At 36.4% G+C, this 20,354-nt stretch overlaps 1 protein-coding gene across 7 annotated transcripts in view; it reads right to left on the bottom strand.

Annotated features, from left to right (window-relative positions):
- Positions 1-20,354, bottom strand: part of MYO9A (myosin IXA) — a 282,301-nt gene that overhangs the window by 234,519 nt on the left and 27,428 nt on the right. For 4 of the 7 annotated variants that reach the window (XM_007084561.3, XM_042988481.1, XM_042988483.1 and 1 more), the window contains exons 1-2: positions 16,227-16,269; positions 3,918-4,828 (exon numbers count right to left, since the gene is read on the bottom strand). In XM_007084561.3, coding sequence (XP_007084623.2) covers positions 3,918-4,757 — 840 coding nt within the window. In that variant the 5' untranslated portion in view covers positions 4,758-4,828; positions 16,227-16,269. Of the gene's footprint in view, positions 1-3,917; positions 4,829-11,819; positions 12,015-13,246; positions 13,278-16,226; positions 16,270-20,354 lie in introns of those variants that run through there. The other 3 variants (XM_042988479.1, XM_042988480.1, XM_042988478.1) reach the window with 3 other exon arrangements.

Here is a 20,354-nt window from a genome sequence, read left to right as displayed (position 1 = left end):
TAGACAGCCTAGAAGTCTATAAATTACTAGAAACATATAATCTTCCAAAACTGAACAAAAGAGAAATAGAAAATCTGAGGCCAATTACAAGTAAATCAGTAATCAAAAAACTACCAAAAAATAAAAGTCCAGGACAGATTCACAGACGAATTTTACCAAACATTTAGAAAAGAGTTAATACCTATTCTCATCAAACTATACCAAAAAATACAAGAGGAAGGAAAGCTTCCAAATAAATTCACAAGGCATTACTCTGATGATAAAAATCAAAAAACAACACACACACACACACACACACACACACACACACACACACCCCTACAGGCCAATATCCTTGATAAACATAGATGCAAAATTCCTCAACAAAATATTAGCAAACCACATACAACAATACATCAGAAAGATCATTCACCACAATCAAGTAAGACTTACTCCATGGATGTAAGAATGGCTCAAGATTTGCAAATCAATGTGATACACAGCATCAACAAAACAAAGGATAAAAATCATATCATCATCTCAATAGGTGCAGAAAACAAAACCCATTTGACAAAATTTAAATTCCATTCATGGTAAAAACTCTCAACAAAGTGGGGTTAGAGAGCACATACATCTATATAAGAAAGACTATATACATGAAAAACCCACAGCTAACATCACACTCAATGGTGAAACAAAGAGCTTTTCCTCTAAGATCAGGAACAAGACAAATATGTCCACTCTTGCCACTTTTATTCAACACAGTACTCAAAGTCCTGTCCACAACAATCAGACAAGAAAAAGAAGAGGCACCACACTGGTAAAGAAGTTACACTATCGCTATTTGCAGATGACATGATACTACACATAGAAAATCCTAAAGACTCCACCAAAAAGCAATTCGAAATAATAAATGAATTTGGTAAAGATGCATGATACAAAGTTAATATTCAGAAATTGGTAGCATTTCTATACACTAATAACAGAGCAGCACATAGAGAAAGTAAGAAAACAAGACCATTTACTAGTGCACCAAAAAGAATAATAAAGTACCTAAGAATAAACTTAACCAAAGAAGTGCAAGACCTATACTCAAAAACTACAAAATAACTGATTGAAGAAACTGAAGATGACACAAACAAATGGAAAGATATTCCAGGCTCATGGACTGGAAGAATTCATATTGTTGAAATGTCTATACTACCCAAAGCAATCTATACATACAATGCAATCTCTATCAAAATACCAACAGGATTTTTTTTAAAACCTAGAACAAATAATAGTAAAATCTCTTCAGAATCAAAAAAGACCTGGAATAACCAGAGCAATCTTGACAAAGAAAAACAAAGCTAGAGGTATCACAATTCCACATTCCAAGATATACTACTAAGGTGTAATAATCAAAACAGTACAGTACTGGCACAAAAACAGACACACAGATCAATGGCACAGAATAGAGCACCGAGAAATAAACCAACATTTATATGGTCAATTAATCTATGACAAAGGAAGCAAGAATATATAATGAGAGACATTCTCTTCAATAAATAGTGCTGGAAAAACTGGACAGCTACATGCAGAAGAATGAAATTGAACCACCTTGTGACACCATACACAAAAATAGACTCAAACTGAATTAAACCTAAATGTGACACCTGAAACCATAAAAATCCTAAAATAGAACACAAGTAGTAATTTCTCTGGCATCAGCCAAAGTGACATTTTTCTAGATATGTCTCATAAGGCAAGGAAAACAAAAGCAAAAATAAGCAATTGGGACCACACCAATAAAAAAAAATTTTTTTTTTCAAAGCTTTTGTACAGTGAAGGAAACCAACAACAAACAAAAAGACAACCTACTGAGGGGGAGAAAATATCTGCAAATAATATATCAATAAGGTAATATCTAAAATATATTTAAAAACATATATAAATCAACACACACAAAAAAAGCCAAAAATAAAATTAAAATGGGCAGAGGACCCATTTTATTTGTCCAAAGAAGACATACAAATGGCCATGAAAAGATGCTCAACATCAGTCATCATCAGGGAAATACAAATCAAATCCAGCTCAACATCAGTCATCATCAGGGAAATACAAATCAAAACCACCATGAGGTATTACCTTACACCTATCAGAATGGCTAAAATCAAAAACACAAGAGGGGTGCCTGGGTGGCTCAGTCAGTTAAGCATCTGACTTTGGCTCAGGTCATGATCTCATGCACTGAGCTCTGTGCTGACAGCTCAGAGCTGGAAGCCTGCTTCGGATTCTGGGTTTCCCTCTCTCTCTGTCCCTCCCCAACTGGCATCTGTCTCTCTCAAAAATTATAAACATTAAAAAAAATTTAAGAAAATCCAATAAAAAATTAGGCAATAAATTTTGACAGATACTCCACCAAAGAAGATATATAGAGGGCAAATAAACACATGAAAATGTGCTCACAGCATTAGTCATTATAGAATGCAAATTAAAACCTCAGTAAGATACCACTGTATATATATTTGAATGGCTAAAATTTAAAAGAATGACTATATCAAGGGTTAGCAGGAATATGGAGTAACTGGAACTGTCACACACTGCCTGGTGGGAATATAAAATGTAAGTATAAACACTGTAGAAAAAGTTGGCAGTTTCTTAAAAAGTTAAGCATATACCTATCATATAACCCAGTCATTCCACTCCTAGGTATTCACCCAAAGTAAAGTGTATGTCCACACAAAGACTTGTATAAAGCTTTATGTGTAACAGTGAATAACTAGCAATAATCTAAAAGTCCATTACCAGGTAAATGGATAAATGCAAAGCATCATGCACCCATGCAGTGGAATTCTACCTTAGCAAAAGGAATGAATTACTGACACATACAACCTGGATGAATCTTGAAATAATTATACCAAGAGAAGTCAAACATAAAAGAGTACATGGTATATGATTCCATTTATACAAAATTATAGAAATCACAAACTAATCTATAGTGTAAGTGTGTAAGTGGTTTCTTACACTATACTTCTACTTTGTGAATCACAAAGAAACTTTGGCAATAATGGATGTATTCGGTATCTTGACTGTGACAGTGGCTTAATTAGTATATATACATGTCAAATTTTATCGAATTGTACATTTCCAATATGTGCAGTTTGCTGTATCCCAGTTATACCTCACAAAATCTCTTTTAAAAAATAGGTAATATTGGGGCGCCTGGGTGGCTCAGTTGGTTGGGCAACCAACTTCAGCTCAGGTCATGAACTCACGGTTCATGGGTTCAAGCCTGGCGTCGGGCTCTGTGCTGACAGCCCAGCCTGGAGCCTGCGTCAGATTCTGGGTCTCCTTCTCTCTCTGCCCCTCCCCCACTCATGCTCTGTTTCTCTCTGTCTCAAAAATAAACATAAAAAAATTCTTTTAATAAAAAAATAGGTAATACTACCTTTTCCTTTCAACTCTAAAACAAAAAGTGTATTCTTTTTCCTTTCTACCTTTGGTACTATTACTTCTAAAACATTATAGAACTAAAACTTTTTTTCCCATATTCTCTACATTTTCAAAACTGAACCCTTAGAATTCAATACTAGGCACACATGTTAAAGTTGCAAAGATACAAATAGATTGATGAGAATATTTTCCCCAACACCTAATTCCACAACCCAATTACAGACAGGAGTCCTGTGCTGGCTATTTCCCTTTACAGGGGGATACATACGACTCCAATCATCTCTTACTTCATCACTATGACCCAAAAACACCTTTGAAAAATATACTGCCACTGTCATACCCTTTAATCTTCCACGCTGCCTTTTTTGCTTTCCCGTCTTCCAGTTTTCCTTGGTAACTAAAAATGATATCTATACTTGTGGTTTCATTACATTTTCTCACATTTACAAAAAATTTTTTCAAAGACATGTTTAAGAGTAAGAAAAGTATTTCTACACACTTACCTCAAGTACTGGTCCAGCTCCAAGAATAATTTGTTCCACTCCACTGGCAAATCCTTTCTGACTGAGTGCAGTAAGGTGGTGTATAAGAAAGTTTGTGCTTTGAGTCTTCCCAGAACCACTCTCTCCTGAAATCACAATGCACTGATTCTTTTTGCGCTGAAGCATGGCATGATAAGCTACATCAGCCACAGCATAAATGTGGGGCTCCAGTTTTCCCAATTGGTGGTTATCATACATTTTGACATATTTGGGATTATAAATAGGAAGAAACTTGAATGGGTTAATAACTATTAGAATACTGCCAACATAGGTATAAATTTTTTCATGCTTAAAGCGATTTCGTAGGTTTTCTAAGAGAGTTTTCTCATTCAAATCAGGTAAGCTGCATAAATCATCAAAGTCTTTTTGTTGAGGCTGTGGAAGAAAACCCCGCTCCATCATCCTACGACGTTCTTCTGTTACCCGTAGCCATGACTGCAGACTACCATAATGGATTGATCCGTCAAGGTTTTTTTCTCTCAGAAGAAAGCGATAGTCCTCTCCACTCAGGCGATTTTCCAGAGCCATTCGGGGCCACAACATCATTCGCTGAACTGGACAGTCTGTTGGATTGAGTATCCATTCTTCTCCACCAAATTCCTTTACTTCTGCAAGAACATAACATTTTGTTTTGTCAAGATGAAGTCTGTTTATAAGAAAGTCAATCACCTCAGCAGCTGTGGAGTTTTTTCTGGCAGGAATTGGACAGTAGATAGTCCCTTCTGAAATTGTCCCAGGATATATATGTAACGTATGTTCATTATCCTCAAAGCGTCGTCTTCCTCCATCATTTATATTCATATTGGATCCTGTCCCATCAGCATGGATAGTATGTGTCCAAGACCCTGCAAACCATTTTCATGGCAAAAGAACTGTAACATAAAAGATGTGAAACATTTAGAAATCATATAAACAATCTTTACCTTCTGATGCTCAAGAAAGGCTTAAATCATGTTGATTACATCTTTTAGAACATAAGATCCTAATTCTTAGTCTAGAAAGTCTTGAAAACAGTCTCATTGAGACCACGTAATATTACATTTTATTGCCCAAATCTGGACACTTTCTCCAAAAGCAACTTGCCAAAGATTTTTCCATGTTTTAGCATACTAATAATGCAAAATCCAGAGTGCAAATAAAAATTATTTTGTACTCTATCTCAAATGTTTCCAAAGTACCTGAGATTAGAGTCAAGTTCTTTCTTTATATTTAAAGAGACTTGCCAAAGACTAGATTAAAAAGGGCAGAATAATCATACAGATCACCCTGCACCCAAAAGCTCTTATGGATAAAGCAAAAACACAAAACAATGCCATCAATGAAGCCAAATTTTTGTGAAATTAAAAACAGTAAGAAGATGATATTAACAACACAGGAAATAATAGGTGTTGGAGAGGATGTGGAGAAAGGGGAACGCTCTAACACTGTTGGTGGGAATACAAACTGGTGCAGTCACTCTGGAAAACAGTATGGAAGTTCCTCAAAAAGTTAAAAATAGAACTTAGCTATGATCCAGCACTACTATTTACCCAAAGGATAAAAAAATACTAATTCAAAGGGATACATGCACCTCAATGTTTGCAGCAGCATTATCAGCAATAGCCAAATTATGGTAAGAGCCCAAATATCTATCAACTGATGAATGGATAAAGATGTGAGATACACACACACGCACGCACGCGCACACACACAATGGAATGTTACTCGGCCATAAAAAAAGAGTGAAATCTTGCCATTTCCAACAATGTGGATGGAACTAGTGTATTATGCTAAGTGAAATAAGTCAGAGAAAGACAAATACCATATGATTTCACTCATAAGTGGAATTTAAGAAACAAAACAAAGGAACATGTAGGGGAGAGAGGAAAACCAAGAAACAGACTCTAAACTATAGAGAATAGACTGATTGTTACCAGGAAACAGATGGGTGGGGAGGATGGATTAAATAGGTGATAGGAATCAAGGAGGACACTTGTGATAAGCACTAGGTATTGAACTGAATCACAAAAAGCTACACCTGAAATTAATATTATACTGTATGTTAACTAACTGGATTTAAATAAAAGCTTGAAAAAAAACAGTAAGAAGAGGAGATTAAATAAAAAAATCAAACTAGATGAAATTATAACTAAGAAAATATGAGAGAAACCTGCTATAGAATAGATATATTTTCAAGGACTTTTGGGCTCTCTCTCTACCTCTCCTAACAACAAAAAGATCCTGCCCCCGGCTCGCTGATAAAATTATATAGATGATACTATTATAACTTTTATTCAACCTTCCCTTTTCCTTCAAGGTTACCTTTTTATCTAACCTTATTTCATTTCTTACACGTATTCTGCATATCCTTCCAATATTCTCAAACCCCATATACATAACACCTCCAGAATGATTTCAACTTTGGCATCCCACCGAGAAAATAGCATTCTCCAACTCAAAATGTATCCCTATTTTCATCTCATCTTAGTTTTTCCATTCTAGTCTACAAAGAAAATATATCCCATGTCCTTTCCAGGGTTAACAAAACCTATTTCTTATCATCTCCATCAAACTTGCCCCATCAGAGAATCATCCTCACATGTTACCACTTTCCTTTTTTATTTCATCCTTTAACATACAAAGATGCTGTTATTTTTTTAAAATACCTTCAGTTACTTCTCTCTCATAATATTATATATTTGTAAAAGTTCTCAAATGAAGAAACTCTGTTTTGTTTTTTCCTAGATGACCTTTCAGACACAGAGAATATTATGGAACATATAAAAAGCAGTCATATAGCTACCATCGAATTCAACAAGTTTGAAAACTGCTGTAATTACTCCAGATCAGTTTACAAACAACATATTAGAGATAAAGCTCCTTCTTTTGCTCTGCAGAGAGAACCACTGTCCTGTTTCTATATTTTTATTACACATGTGGGTCTCCATGAATTATAGATAGTACTGTTTCACTCTTTTAGGCTTTAAAAAAATGGTGTCATACCATACTTAATTGTCTGCATCTCACGTTAACATTGTCTTTTCTATTTATAAGTGCTGATACATGTAAAAGTTCATTAACTGCCAAATAATATGCCAATTAATGTTTATTAATTGTTACAAATGTACTGGGGTGGGGGGGATGTAGATATTGGGGGAGAGTATGTATGTATGGGGGGATGTTGGGGGGGGTCTGGATCTTCTGTTCAAATTTGCTGTGAACCTAACCTAAAACTGCTCTTAAAAGCAAGGTCTTTGTTTTTAAATCCCATTGGATGATTTATACCACAATTTATCAATCCACTGTCCTTCTAGTGAACACTTGGAATGTTTCCAATATTACACTATTAAAACAATGCTGCAGATCTCATACATGTCTCTTCGTATGTCTTTCCTAGAATTTCTCTGGGCTTTACACCTAGAATTGTTGGGTTTTAAGCACATTCAACTTTACTAGATATTAACAAAACACTCTCCAAAGTAGTTGTACCAACTATTTCACAGCAAGTGTAGGAAGGGCTCAAGTTTCTCTGCCTCCTTACCAATAAAAGTATTGTCAGACTTGAGTTTCTGCCAGTATAAGTGTAAAAAGGTATCTCATTAATTTGCATTTCCCTGTTTACTAGAATGAGGATGAGCAACACTTACCATTTGCCATTTGGACTATGTTGCTTATTCATTTCTGTTTTTTGAGTTGTCTTTTCTTTATTGGTTTAAATGAGTTTTTCATATAGCCTGGATACTAATCAATTTTCAGTTAAATGTGTGATAATTATCTCCTACCTATTAGTGCCTTAGCTTTCTATTTTATTCACAATGCCTTTTGTCATAGAGTTTTTAATAGTCAAATTTATCAATCCTTTACAGGTTATGATTTGTTTCTTTTTTAGTAAATTACAGTAACAACAATTGTAGTTAACTCTTATTGTGTGTTTATTTATACCAGTCATTTTTCTAAGCATTTCACATTTTATTTCTCACAATTCCTGAGGGCTGTTTTTACCATTATCATCCTCATTTTACAAATGAGAAAACAAGAAAGATTACATAACTTGCCCAAAGTCATAACTAGCATGTGATAAAGTTGATATTTGAAGCAGTTAGTCTGGCTCTAAAACCTACATGGCATTATCTCCTGGCATAGTTTTTAAAAATCCCTCCTCATCCTGAAGACATAAAGTTATCCATCCTGCATTTTCTTCGAAAAGGCCTAAGGTTTTTCTTTTCTCATTTATGTACTTAATCCATACAGAATTTATTTCCATAGCGCTCTTATTTTCATGCCAAATCAGATTAGCAATTTAATCAGCACCTCAATGAAGAGTCCAATCTCTCCCTTGATTTATAATGCCACCTCTGTCATGTAGCTAATTCCATATAAATATCAAGGTGTTCTGGGCTCTGTATTCTCTTCCAGTAGTCTATCTGTCCATCCCTGAATCTATCTTAATTACTATAGCTCTATAATAAGTTTTGATGGAAGGCATATCATTTCAATTTGTTCTTCTTTAATGTTACTTTGACTCTTTACCATAAGAATTTTAAGATCAGCATGTCCACTACCACGAAAAAAAAAAACCTTCTGACATTTTTTGATGTTTATTTTTTTGAGAGAGAGAGCACGCACATGCACAAGCTGGGGAGAGGCAGAGAGAGGGAGACACAGAATCTGAAGCAGGGGCTCCAGGCTCCGTGCTGACAGCAGAGAGCTCGACATGGGACTGGAACTCATGAACTGTGAGATCACGACCTAAGCTAAAATCAGACACTTAACCGACTGAGACACCCAGGCACCCCCAAAACCTTCTGATATTTTGACTGACATTACACTGATTTCATAGATTAATACTGGGAAAACAGACATCCTATTGACTTCCCTTTCATGAAAATCACGCTGTTATTTTTTTTACACTAGCTTTCACTTCTAAAGTTTGTCATTTTCATATCCACCTGATCTTTTTTCTACCTTAAGTGTCATAACTGGGTTTTTTTGCTTTGTTTGGCTTATTTTAGAAAGAGAAAGAGCGTAAGTGGGGGAGAGGGGTAAAGGAGGAGAGACAGAATTCCAAGCAGACTTCACACTCAGCACAGAGCCTGAATCAGGGCTCAATCCCACAACCCTGGAATCATAACCTGAGCCAAAATCAAGTCAGATGCTCAACTGAGCACCCCCCCCCATTGCCCCCATAATTTTTTTTTTTAACATTTATTTATTTTTGAGACAGAGAGAGACAGAGCATGAACGGGGGAGGGTCAGAGAGAGGGAGACACCGAAACAGGCCCCAGGCTCCAAGCTGTCAGCACAGAGCCCGATGCGGGGCGCGAACTCACGGACCGCAAGATCGTGACCCGAGCCGAAGTCGGCCGCTTAACCGACTGAGCCACCCAGGCGCCCCATAATTGTTTTAATTTAAGGGATATTACTCACTCATCTTCTTGAAAATACTAAATACAAGATTTTATTTTTTTCAGTGAAGCATTTTAATGTCATCCAGAGTAAACTGCTCTTCAGATTTATTTCATATCATTCTCGGCACTAGATGGCTAATTTGTTTGAAAATTTAGATGTACAGGTGTACTTTCTGATGGAAATTTTTTTTTGTTTTTCATATAAACATTTACTGAGAACCTACTATTTACTACTTTGTTTTAATATAACCACAATACCATTAATCACACCTTTAAAAATTAACAATTTTTAATATTACTGGTCAATGTTCAATTTCCCATTATCTCATAAATGTTTCTTACCAGCGGTCTGTTCAAATCAGAAGATATGTCCTACACTCAAAGAAACTCAAACCTCAGCTTCTGTACCTGCAAGGTCCTAGCCACAGCCCTACTCACTGCTTTGTGTTCTGCCTTTCTGAAAATAGGAATGTTTACCTTTTCTGCACCCCATTTATATCAACTTGATTTTTCTTTTTGCTTCATCAGTCATAGCTTTGTGTTTGGAAAAGAGGGTTTGCCTCAAAATATCACTAACAAATACATCTTGACAGCAAGCCATTAGCGTTTATCAAAATCATCTGGGCAATGTTTTAAAAATATACATTTCTAAGCCCAATAATGGTTCTGAGATTGGGAAATCTAGGCACTTCTGTTGCTGCTGGTCCAAAAAATAGTATTTGACAATCAATGGTTTATGTTTCCACTCTCCACTCCTTTACCACTCTTCCCACATAGCAAGCTCTGCCAATATTCTTTGAAAATGTCACCAATTACCATAAAGTTGCCAAATCCAACGGCCTCTTCTGAATCCTCATCTTAACACGGCACTCTATAGCATTTGACTAAGAAAGCCATCTTCTCATTCTTGAAACTGCCCTCACATGATAATTATTTTTCTTGTAATCTTCCTGATAGGCTCACTCTTTTTCTGATTCACTCTCAGAGCTTCTTGTCCATGACCTCAATTTCAAAAAAAAATAACAACAACAACAAAAAAATCTCCCAGTTTCTGGTCTCAACCCAGTGCTCTTCTATCTAAATGACTTTATCTAATCCACTGTCTGTAATTTATACCACTACCTGTTATCAATGGATGCTTCTGCACTACAATGACAGTGACCATATGGTCCACAAAGCCAAAAATGTTTACTATATGGCCCTTAAATGAAACAGGTTGGGGTGCCTGGATGGCTCAGTCGGTTGAGCAACCAACTGTTGGTTTCAGCTCAGGTTGTGATCTCACAGTTTATGAGATTGAGCCCCGCATCAGGCTCCATACTGACAGCATGGAGACTGCTTGGGATTCTCTCTCTCTGCCCCTCCCCCAAGCTCGCTCTCAAAAATATATAAATAAACTTAAAAAAAAAAAAAGTTTGCCAACTTCTATTCTAGGCTAACCCCTAAAAAAATTAGAAAAAAGGTATAACTTCCCAACTAACACTGTGAAAAAAATGGAATGATTAAAAAATAATCAATTCAAAGGAAGGCAAAAAGGAAGGGGGTCCTGGGTGGAGTCAGAACAGATGGAACAAATGGAAAGCAAACTAAATGTATCAATAACTACATTAAATGGAAATGCTCCACTTAAAAGAAAAAGATTACCAAGAGATTTTTAAAATCCAACTATATTGTTTTTAATAAACATGCATTTATGATCTGATCAAGATCTGAAAGTTTAAAAAAATTCCATATACCATCTAAATTCTAGACAAAAAAAAAAAAAGTCAGTACAATCAAAATAACATCAAGCAAAATAAAAAAAGAAAGTTGAGTTAAATATCTCTTAGGTCCCTTTTAGCCCTTACATACTGTAATTCTAGGTTTAGGCCTGAAATGAAGGTCTCTGGATATTACTGGGGACTCTGAAAAGTAGGAAGTAAGAAGTTAAGGAAGAAGTGGGAGAAGACAGATTGGCAAGTAAATTAGCAGACATTGGTCAAATCTGCTATAAAGAAAAAAGGGAGAAGTATGAGTGAATCATTTGTTAGGGGGCTTGGGAGCACATCTTTATGGTTATAAATAGAATCAAGTAGAGAAGCAGAAACTGAAAACTTAAGAAAATGAAGGTCTATCTGATGAGCCAAGGTTCTTCAATAAGACAAACTAAATGAGAATGAGATTTAGGTCAAAGATGGACAGGTGCATCTCTCAGAAAGTAAAAACATACTCTTTTCTTTTCCTTAAAGAATTTAAAGAAAAAAAAAGATTGAGAAAAAGCTTTTTAGGTAAGATGTGACAAATGTGCATGTTAGCTCATCTTCACAACTAGATAGCACATAGGAGCCCAGTTTTACTTATAGTAGGTCAATGCCAAGTAAAAGCCAAATTGAGTGCTGAAAGAAAATACATTTTGTAATATTTCAACTAAAGAAAAGGTGATGGAATAAATTAGTTATCAGATGACACACTATAGATAGGTACATGGACAGCTAACCGGTTTCATCTGTGCAGTAGGTCATCCGGCCCTTCTAATGAAAGTACAGTACTGCATTTGCCTTTGAAGAACTACTACCCCTCCCTTGCCATTTGACACAGCACACTTTGAATAGACCAACCTCATCCCCTAGCTAGGGGAGGAAGGGTGGTATTAGTCATGACCCAGACCCAGCTAATCAATTATTCCATTCCCCCTGGCAACAGGGGCTGCTCATAGAGATTCCATATTGGAACTTTGCTGCATTTTCTTTTCTGCTGGGCTGGTTATCCAGAAATATGTAAATCTAAAACTGTTTGCAGCCATCTTTCCTCAATGCACAGAAGTCCTTACCCAGTAAAAGAAAATGAACAAATACATACAGCAAAACCTAATCAACATTGTTTGGGCTACTGGAGCTAGCTGTGCCTCAAATAAACACCACCACTGAACTTCCTTAAGTGTGACAATCAATTCCCTTTTACCCTGAGCTACTTTGAGCTGGGTTTCTGTTCTCTGCAATCAAAGGAACTCACTTTAATAGGTAACACTTCAGTGCAATACCCTTTCACAATTTAGGTATCTCTTGTTATCCAAATTACTGATATCTAAAAATGTCACAGTCTAGGGGCATTTGAATGGCTCAGTTGGTCAAGCATCCAATTTCGGCTCAAGTCAGGATCTCACAGTTTGTGAGTTTGAGCCCGCATCAGGCTCTGTGTGGATAGTGCAGAGCCTGAAGCACATGTGGAGTTCTGTGTCTCCCTCTCTCTCTGCTCCTCCCCTGCTCACACGGTGTCTCTCTCAAAAGTAAACATTAAAAAAAAAAATTTAAATAGGGGCGCCTGGGTGGCTCAGTCCGTTAATTACCTGACTTCAGCTCAGGTCATGACCTCGCAGTTCGTGAGTTCGAGTCCTATGTCAGGCTCTGTGCTGACAGCTCGGAGCCTGGAGCTTGCTTCAGATTCTGTGTCCCTCTCTCTCTCTCTCTGCCCCTTCCCCGTGTGTGCTCTGTCTCTGTCTCTCTCTCAAAAATAAATAAACATTAAAAAAAAATTTTTTAATTTAAATTTCACAGTCTAAGCTCAGGAACCAAATATATTTGAATAAACTTTTAGGTGCTTACTTCACAATCATGCTATTTGCTATCCAAACTTGGGGAACCAAATAGATTCAAATAGGGCAGCACCCCCTGACATCCAAATTCCCTATCCAAACTAAAGATTGGGTAAAACAGATTTAGATGGTGAATGATACCTATAATGCCAGTCATGCAAAAGAAACATGGCAAGGGATGTATAATATGATGTCAACTGAAAAAACTTAAAATATAAAACTATATATAAAGGCATATATATATTAAATAAGGACAAATATATTAGACTTTTGAGTAATCTTCAAAATTCCTTTTTATAGTTTTCATCAAAAATAAGTTTGATGTGCATTACCTCATTTGAGTTGAACAGGAAATCTCTGAGACAGGTAACAAGTTAATACCTGTCAAATTAGAAAATTAAGGCTTACAGAGCAAAAAAGTCTATGTAAATTTACCTTATGATAAAGACAGCATTTCAAACCAGCAGATAAAAAGAGTATGGATAAATGACTGATTGAGAGAATAAAACAACTTATATTATGCATATAAAGAATTAAGTACTTTACTGGCACTTATGGAACAATTACACATAGCTGTACCAGTTATAAATAAAATTATTTAATATGTTTTTTCCCTATCCCAAAGTAATATTTCAAAAGTATATGCTAACAGAGGGAAACAATGCGGTCAGACAGTTGCTGTGGTCAGTAGGGTGTGGTTCAGAATAGGCCAGCTTATGCTGTTATTCAGTGGTCTGAGAAGAAACTAATTATAGAGGAAAACTGTGGTGAAGAATGAAAATAGGGAATACAGAGCTTCCTTTAAATTAGAAGTTCATTTAAAAAAAAGAAGTAACTAAAGATTTTTAATGTCATATTTTGCATCTGTGTACTAATAAAATTTAATTTTCAAAAAATTTTTATAGCTGCTTTTACTTCTTTACCAAGTTCTCAAGGTCATTTTCCAAGAAGAAAAAAAAGAAGTATCCTTTCTCTTTATATTTACTTTATCACAGGGATCTACAAATGAATGTTAGTAAGATCATACACTAACATTCAGTAACATGAGAAGAATGAAATCAGGCAAATTCATATCTAAAAAATAAAAATCTAGCTTCACTACAGAGAAAATAACTCAAAGCAAAAATCTCACCAGTAGATATTAAAAGGAGAACATTCTACTATCAAGGCAGGGTCCATTCGAGAAAACAATACTGATTTGTATACGGTTGTAAATGTCATGGGGAGAAAGCTATTAAATATTTTGAGTTTATTTTAGAAAAATAATTTGGAGGAAGTGTTCAAGAGCTAATATTCATGTTTCTTCGTATTTTAGTACTTAAAACTGAATTTACAAGTAAATACGTAACTTAATTAAAAAAACTGAATTTACAAGTAAATACATAACTTACTTAAATATGTAAATATTTATATTTTTAAACTTTGCCAACTATGTGTTTTATAATACTCTTTTTTTTCAAAGTCTCTACTCTTTTTACAAACCCATTTCCTCCTCTTCCTGGGCACACAGCTAGACTGCATTTCCCAACCTTCCTTGCAGTTAATTATATGGGACCATGCAACTGAATCCTTGGCCAATGGTAAGTGGGCAGGGGTGATGTCCTTTCAGGCTGAGCCAATAAGAGCCCCTAAATAAAGGGGGTGGGAGGGCCTGCCTTTCCTTGTCTACTAGAAAATGGAAAGGATCCAGGGGAAAGCTCTAAAGTCCTATGGGATACAGAGCCACTAGATGGAAGAACCCTGATCCCAAATGACCACACAAAGAACACCCACCATCACCCCATCCTCACCCATCTACATTGGACTATGATGGAAAAAGAAATAAAATTTTATTGTGTAGAATCACTGATATTTGGAGGCTGTGTAGTAATAGCAGTTAGTCTACCCTGACTAACGCATTACTAAAGAAATGTTCTAACTTCCCCCATAAGGAAATTCTTCAATATCCAATCCAACAATAAGTACTATTGGTCTGCCAGTAAAATATATCCCGAATCTAACCATTTTTGCCATTCCCATCTATACCACCTAGTTCAAGCCCCTTATCATTCTCTCATCTGAATTAGTGAAAGAGTGTGATATGCCTGTATCCATTGCTCCACTACAGTCTAGTTTACACCTAACAGGGGAGTCAACCCTTCTTAAAGGTAAATCAGATCACGTCACTCTCTTACCAAAGCTTTCAATGTCTCTCCATAACACAATTGAATAAAACTGTAACCTCTTACTGTAGCCTAACTTCATCTTTCCCTCACTCTACTCCACCTCTACCCTCACTGGTCTTTTTTTTGAATTTAAGCTTATTCCTGCTTTAGGACCTTTACACTTCTTTCCTGCCCCCTCTACCTGGACCTTCTTTCATTCACTGAGGTGTCTGCTCAAATGCCAACTCCTCAGAGAGGATTTTCTTTCCTAACCTATGTAAAATAACCCCCTTTCCCTGCTATATTCTCCTTGTCCTGATCTATTTTTAATCATAGAACTTGATACACTACCTAGAATTATATTACTATTTATTTGTTTTTTTGTCTATTGGAAGACTTCCCCACTAAAACGTTTTTGTCTTTTTCTTCATAGGTATCCACAGCTTAAAAATATATTTGTTAAAGAAATAAATCCACATACGCATTAATTCATGTGTTTTAGAAATCATTTTTACTGCTTAAGGCAGTCATTTTATTAATAGTTTGTTTTCCCTTTTTCCTACCTTCTCATCTATTTTCATCTATATACACCACTTTATTTAACTTCCTGTAAGAGCTGTTCTCAACAATATCTGGCCTTAAAAATGAGCAAGCAGGAGCACCTAGCTGGCTCAGCTGGTAGAACAGGAGACTCTTGATCTCGGGGCTGTAAGTTCAAGCCCCACGTTGGGTATAGAGATTACTTAAAAAATAAAATATTTAATAAATAAATAAAATTTAAAAATTTAAATGAGTATCAAATTTCTTTCCTAAGGAGTTAATCAATGTTGCTGATAGAGTAAGTGTGCCTAGTAATATATGTAGAAGGTGGCTCTTGGGGCACCTGGGTGGCTCAGTCAGTTGACCATCCTACTTTGGCTCAAGTCATGATCTCACAGTTTGTGAGTTCGAGCCCCACATTGGCCTCGTTGCTGTCAGAGCAGAACCCACTACGGATCCTCTGTCCCCCTCTCTCTGCCCCTCCCCCGCTTGTGCTCTTTCAAAAATAAAAAAACATTAAAAAAAAAAAGAAGATGGCTCTTAAGAGAATACCTAAATGGCCAATAAAGATATGAAAAAGAATTCAACATCTGCAGTGAATTAGATTATTGTTCAAAAAATTCACTACCTGGGGTGCCTGGGTGACTCAGTCGATTAAGTGTCCAACTCTTGATCTCAGCTCAGGTCTTGCTCTCAGGGTTGTGAGTTCAAGCCCCACGCTGGGTTCTGTGCTGGGTGTGGAGGCTTCTTTAAAAAAAAAAAAAAAAAAAAATTATTCACTACCTATCCTCAAGTCCAATCAAGTATACCTCCTCATCCCTTGAAGTGAGCTAAGCCACATGACTTAATTTCAAGAGTGAGAGGTCAGGAGACGTGATGATCTTAAAATATGCTTGCCCAGTTAGGTATGCCTTCTTGCATTTGTGCCACCACTATGAGAATATGCATTATCTAGCCTACTACTCCCAGTAGGAAGATGAGATACACAAGAAGAGCTATGCCAGGAGACCCACAAAATCATGACCAACAAATAAATATTATTGTACACCACTGGCAATTTTCAAATTGTCTGTTTAGGATTATCAGTTGACTAATATAACATCATTAGTCATCTGAGAAATGAGAATAAAAACCACAATGGGATATTACCAAACCTCTAGCAAAATTGGCTATGTCCACTAAAAGCTACATACAAGAATGTTCACTGCTACTTCATTCAAAAATAGCCAAAGAAATAAAAACAGTCAAAATCTTATCAACAATAAAATTAATTAATGGAATACAATACAGCAATAAAAAAGAACTGCTGATACAAACAACAATTAATCTCACAGACAAAATATTGAGTGAAAAAAGCCAGATACAGAAAGATATAAACAAAATTATCCCACTTATATGAAGTTCACCGATAAAACTATGGTTATAAACTTCAGAAGCATGGTTTCCTTCAGGAGTGGGAGGCAGAGCACAAAAGGAATCCTCATAGAGTTTTATAAACACTCTTTATCTTGATCTGAGTGTTGGATAAGCAGGTATTTAATATTTAAACTGTGAACACTGAAGACTTTTGCACTTCACTGTATATCTCAAAAATAAAAAGGAAAAACTTTAGTATAACTAATGAGATTGGTTATTTGAAGCTAAAGTGGTATTCCATGCAATAAATATTATCAGTCCAGTATTATAATTTACTATATAACTTAAGAATATTTCAAAATTAAACTTTACTATAATCATTAAATACCTGGGGAAAGTATAAAAACTAGCATCTAGTTTAAATATTAATCCAAAGATTTATTCTTTTAATTACATTATTTCAACAGCTTCAAAAAACACTAATCATTTGCCATTCAATTAAGACTCCATGCAGAGACCAGACTATGACCAAAACATAAATAACTTAAAATCACTCCCTCTATAAGATAGCTCTCCAGTGTTTGTAAATAGTATTTTTTTCTTGGGGCACCTGAGTGGGTCAGTTGGTTAAGCATCTGACTTTGGATCAGGTAACGATGTCCCGGTTCATGAGTTCAAGCCCCACTCAGGTGATAATCTCACACTTTTTTTTTTTTTAAGTTTATTTATTTTTGAGAGAGAGAGAGCGTAAGCAAGGGAGGGGCAGAGAGAGAGGGAGACACAGAATCCAAAGCAGGCTCCAGGCTCTGAGCTGTCAGCGCAGAGCCTGACACAGGGCTTAAACCCATAAACCATGAGATCACGACCTGAGCCAAAGTCAGTCACTTAACCAACTGACCTACCCAGGTACCCCCTGATCTCATGGTTCTTGAGTTCAAGCTCTGCATTGAGTTCAAGCCCTGCTACTGTCAGCAGAGTCTGCTTCAGATCCTCTGTCTCCCTTTCTAAACTCTGCCCCTTCCCCACTCTCTCTCAAAAATAAATAAATGTAAAAAAGTAATAAATTTATTTAAATTTTAGTTAACATACCATGCAATATTAGTTTCAGGAGATTAGAATTCAGCGATTCATCACTTACATACAACACCCAGTGCCCATCAGAACAAGTGCCCTCCTTAGTACCCAACACCCATCTAGCCCATCTCCCCCCAATCTCCCTCCATCAACCCATAGTTTGTTCTCTATCATTAAGAGTCTCTTATGATTTGTTTCCCTCTCTTCTCTTCCCCTACCTTCCCATATGCTCATCTGTTTTGTTTCTTAAATTCCACATATAAGTGAAATCATATGGTATTTGTCTTTCTCTGATTGACTTATTTTGCTTAGCATAATATACTCTAGCTAATCCACATCACTGCAAATGGCAAGGTTTCATTCTTTTTCATTGCTGAGTAATATTCCATTGTATATACATATATACCACATCTTTTGTTTTTGATGTTTGTTTATTTTTGACAGAGAAAGAAAGGCAGAGTACAAGCAGGGAAGGGGCAGAGAAAGGAAGACACAGAATCTGAAGCAGACTCCAGGTTCTGAGCTGTCAGCACAGAGCCCAACATGGGGCTCAAACCCACAAGCCATGAGATCATGACCTGAGGCAAAGTCGAATGCTTGACTAAGCCACCCAGGCGCCCCTATACCACATTTTCTTTATCCATTCATCAGTCAGAGGACACTTGGGCTCTCTCCATAGTGTACCCCTTTGAATCTGTATTTTTGTAGCCTTTGGGTAAATACCTAATAGTGCAATTGCTGGATTATAGGGTAGTTCTATTTTTAGTTTCAGATTTTTTTCTTAATACACCAATATGGATGACATAATTATGATGTTTCTGTGCTTTTATCCACTTAACAAAATTCCAAAAGCTTCAAAATGTTTATTCATTCTAATAAAAATCTTTTAAGGCTACAAAAAAAATTTTATATAGTTTTACACAGCAAAGTTTCTGCTCTGAGAAAACCCAACTAGTTGACTCAAAATTACAATATGATACACAAAGTTTTACAGAAAAAGAACCTTACAATTCTTTAGAATTCTTAATGAAAATACAAAAAATTATATTTGTGGGTGCCTGGGTGGCTCAGTTAGTTAAGCATCCAACTTGATTTCGGCTCAAATCATGATCTCACAGTCAGGAGATTGAGTCCCGCACGGGGCTCCATGCTGGGTGTGGAGCCTGCTTAAGATTCTCCCCCTGTCTCTCTCTCTCTCTCTCTCTCTCTCTCTCTCTTTCTCTCAGCCCCTCCCCTACTTGCACTCTTTCTCTCTTTCTGGAAAAAAAAAATTCTATTTGTAATTAGAAAAAAAAACTATACATGCTTTTTATTTTTTTATTTTATTTTTTTTAACGTTTATTTATTTTTGAGACAGAGAGAGACAGAGCATGAACGGGGTAGGGTCAGAGAGAGAGGGAGACACAGAATCTGAAACAGGCTCCAGGCTCTGAGCAGTCAGCACAGAGCCCAACGCGGGGCTCAAACTCACAAACCACGAGATTGTGACCTGAGCCGAAGTCGGACGCCTAACAGACTGAGCCACCCAGGCGCCCCTATACCTGCTTTTTATCCAGATCATTTATTCATAGATTTTATTTTACTAGCTCAATGATATTTGCCTATAAGATTATCAAATTACCCTTCCACAGTCCTCACAGAAAGAAAACTGTACATCAAACAGCTTTCTCTCTAGGCTCCCAATCTCTAAATAATTAATGTTTTAAGTGAACACACACTTAATGACTCTTACGAGCTCAGGAATGTGCTACATCTCAGCAGCACTTCATTTCTTTAAAAGTCGACATTTTCATTCACAGCTTTAGGAAGACTAACGCCTTTTTATTGATAATATATAGTTAGACACTATGCTATATGCTTGATATGCATTACCCCATTTAATAAGAAACGTGTGCTATTATCCTCATTTAAAGATGAAGAAACCAGCTCAGAAAGGTTACGTGATGTTCCCAAGATGATACAGATGATCTGGGGTTAGAAACCAGGTCCCGACTATAGATGCTGGAGAGGATGTGGAGAAACGGGAACTCTCTTGCACTGTTGGTGGGAATGCAAATTGGTGCAGCCACTCTGGAAAACAGTGTGGAGGTTCCTCAAAAAATTAAAAATAGACCTACCCTATAACCCAGCAGTAGCACTGCTAGGAATTTACCCAAGGGATACAGGTGTACTAATGCATAGGGACACTTGTACCCCAATGTTTATAGCAGCACTCTCAACAATAGCCAAATTATGGAAAGAGCCTAAATGTCCATCAACTGATGAATGGATAAAGAAATTGTGGCTTATATACACAATGGAGTACTACGTGGCAATGAGAAAGAAT

Source organism: Panthera tigris, chromosome B3 (genome assembly GCF_018350195.1).
Source record: "Panthera tigris isolate Pti1 chromosome B3, P.tigris_Pti1_mat1.1, whole genome shotgun sequence".
NCBI lineage: Eukaryota > Metazoa > Chordata > Mammalia > Carnivora > Felidae > Panthera > Panthera tigris.
Note: the sequence above shows the minus strand (reverse complement) of the source record. Positions and strands in the feature narration are given on the sequence as shown.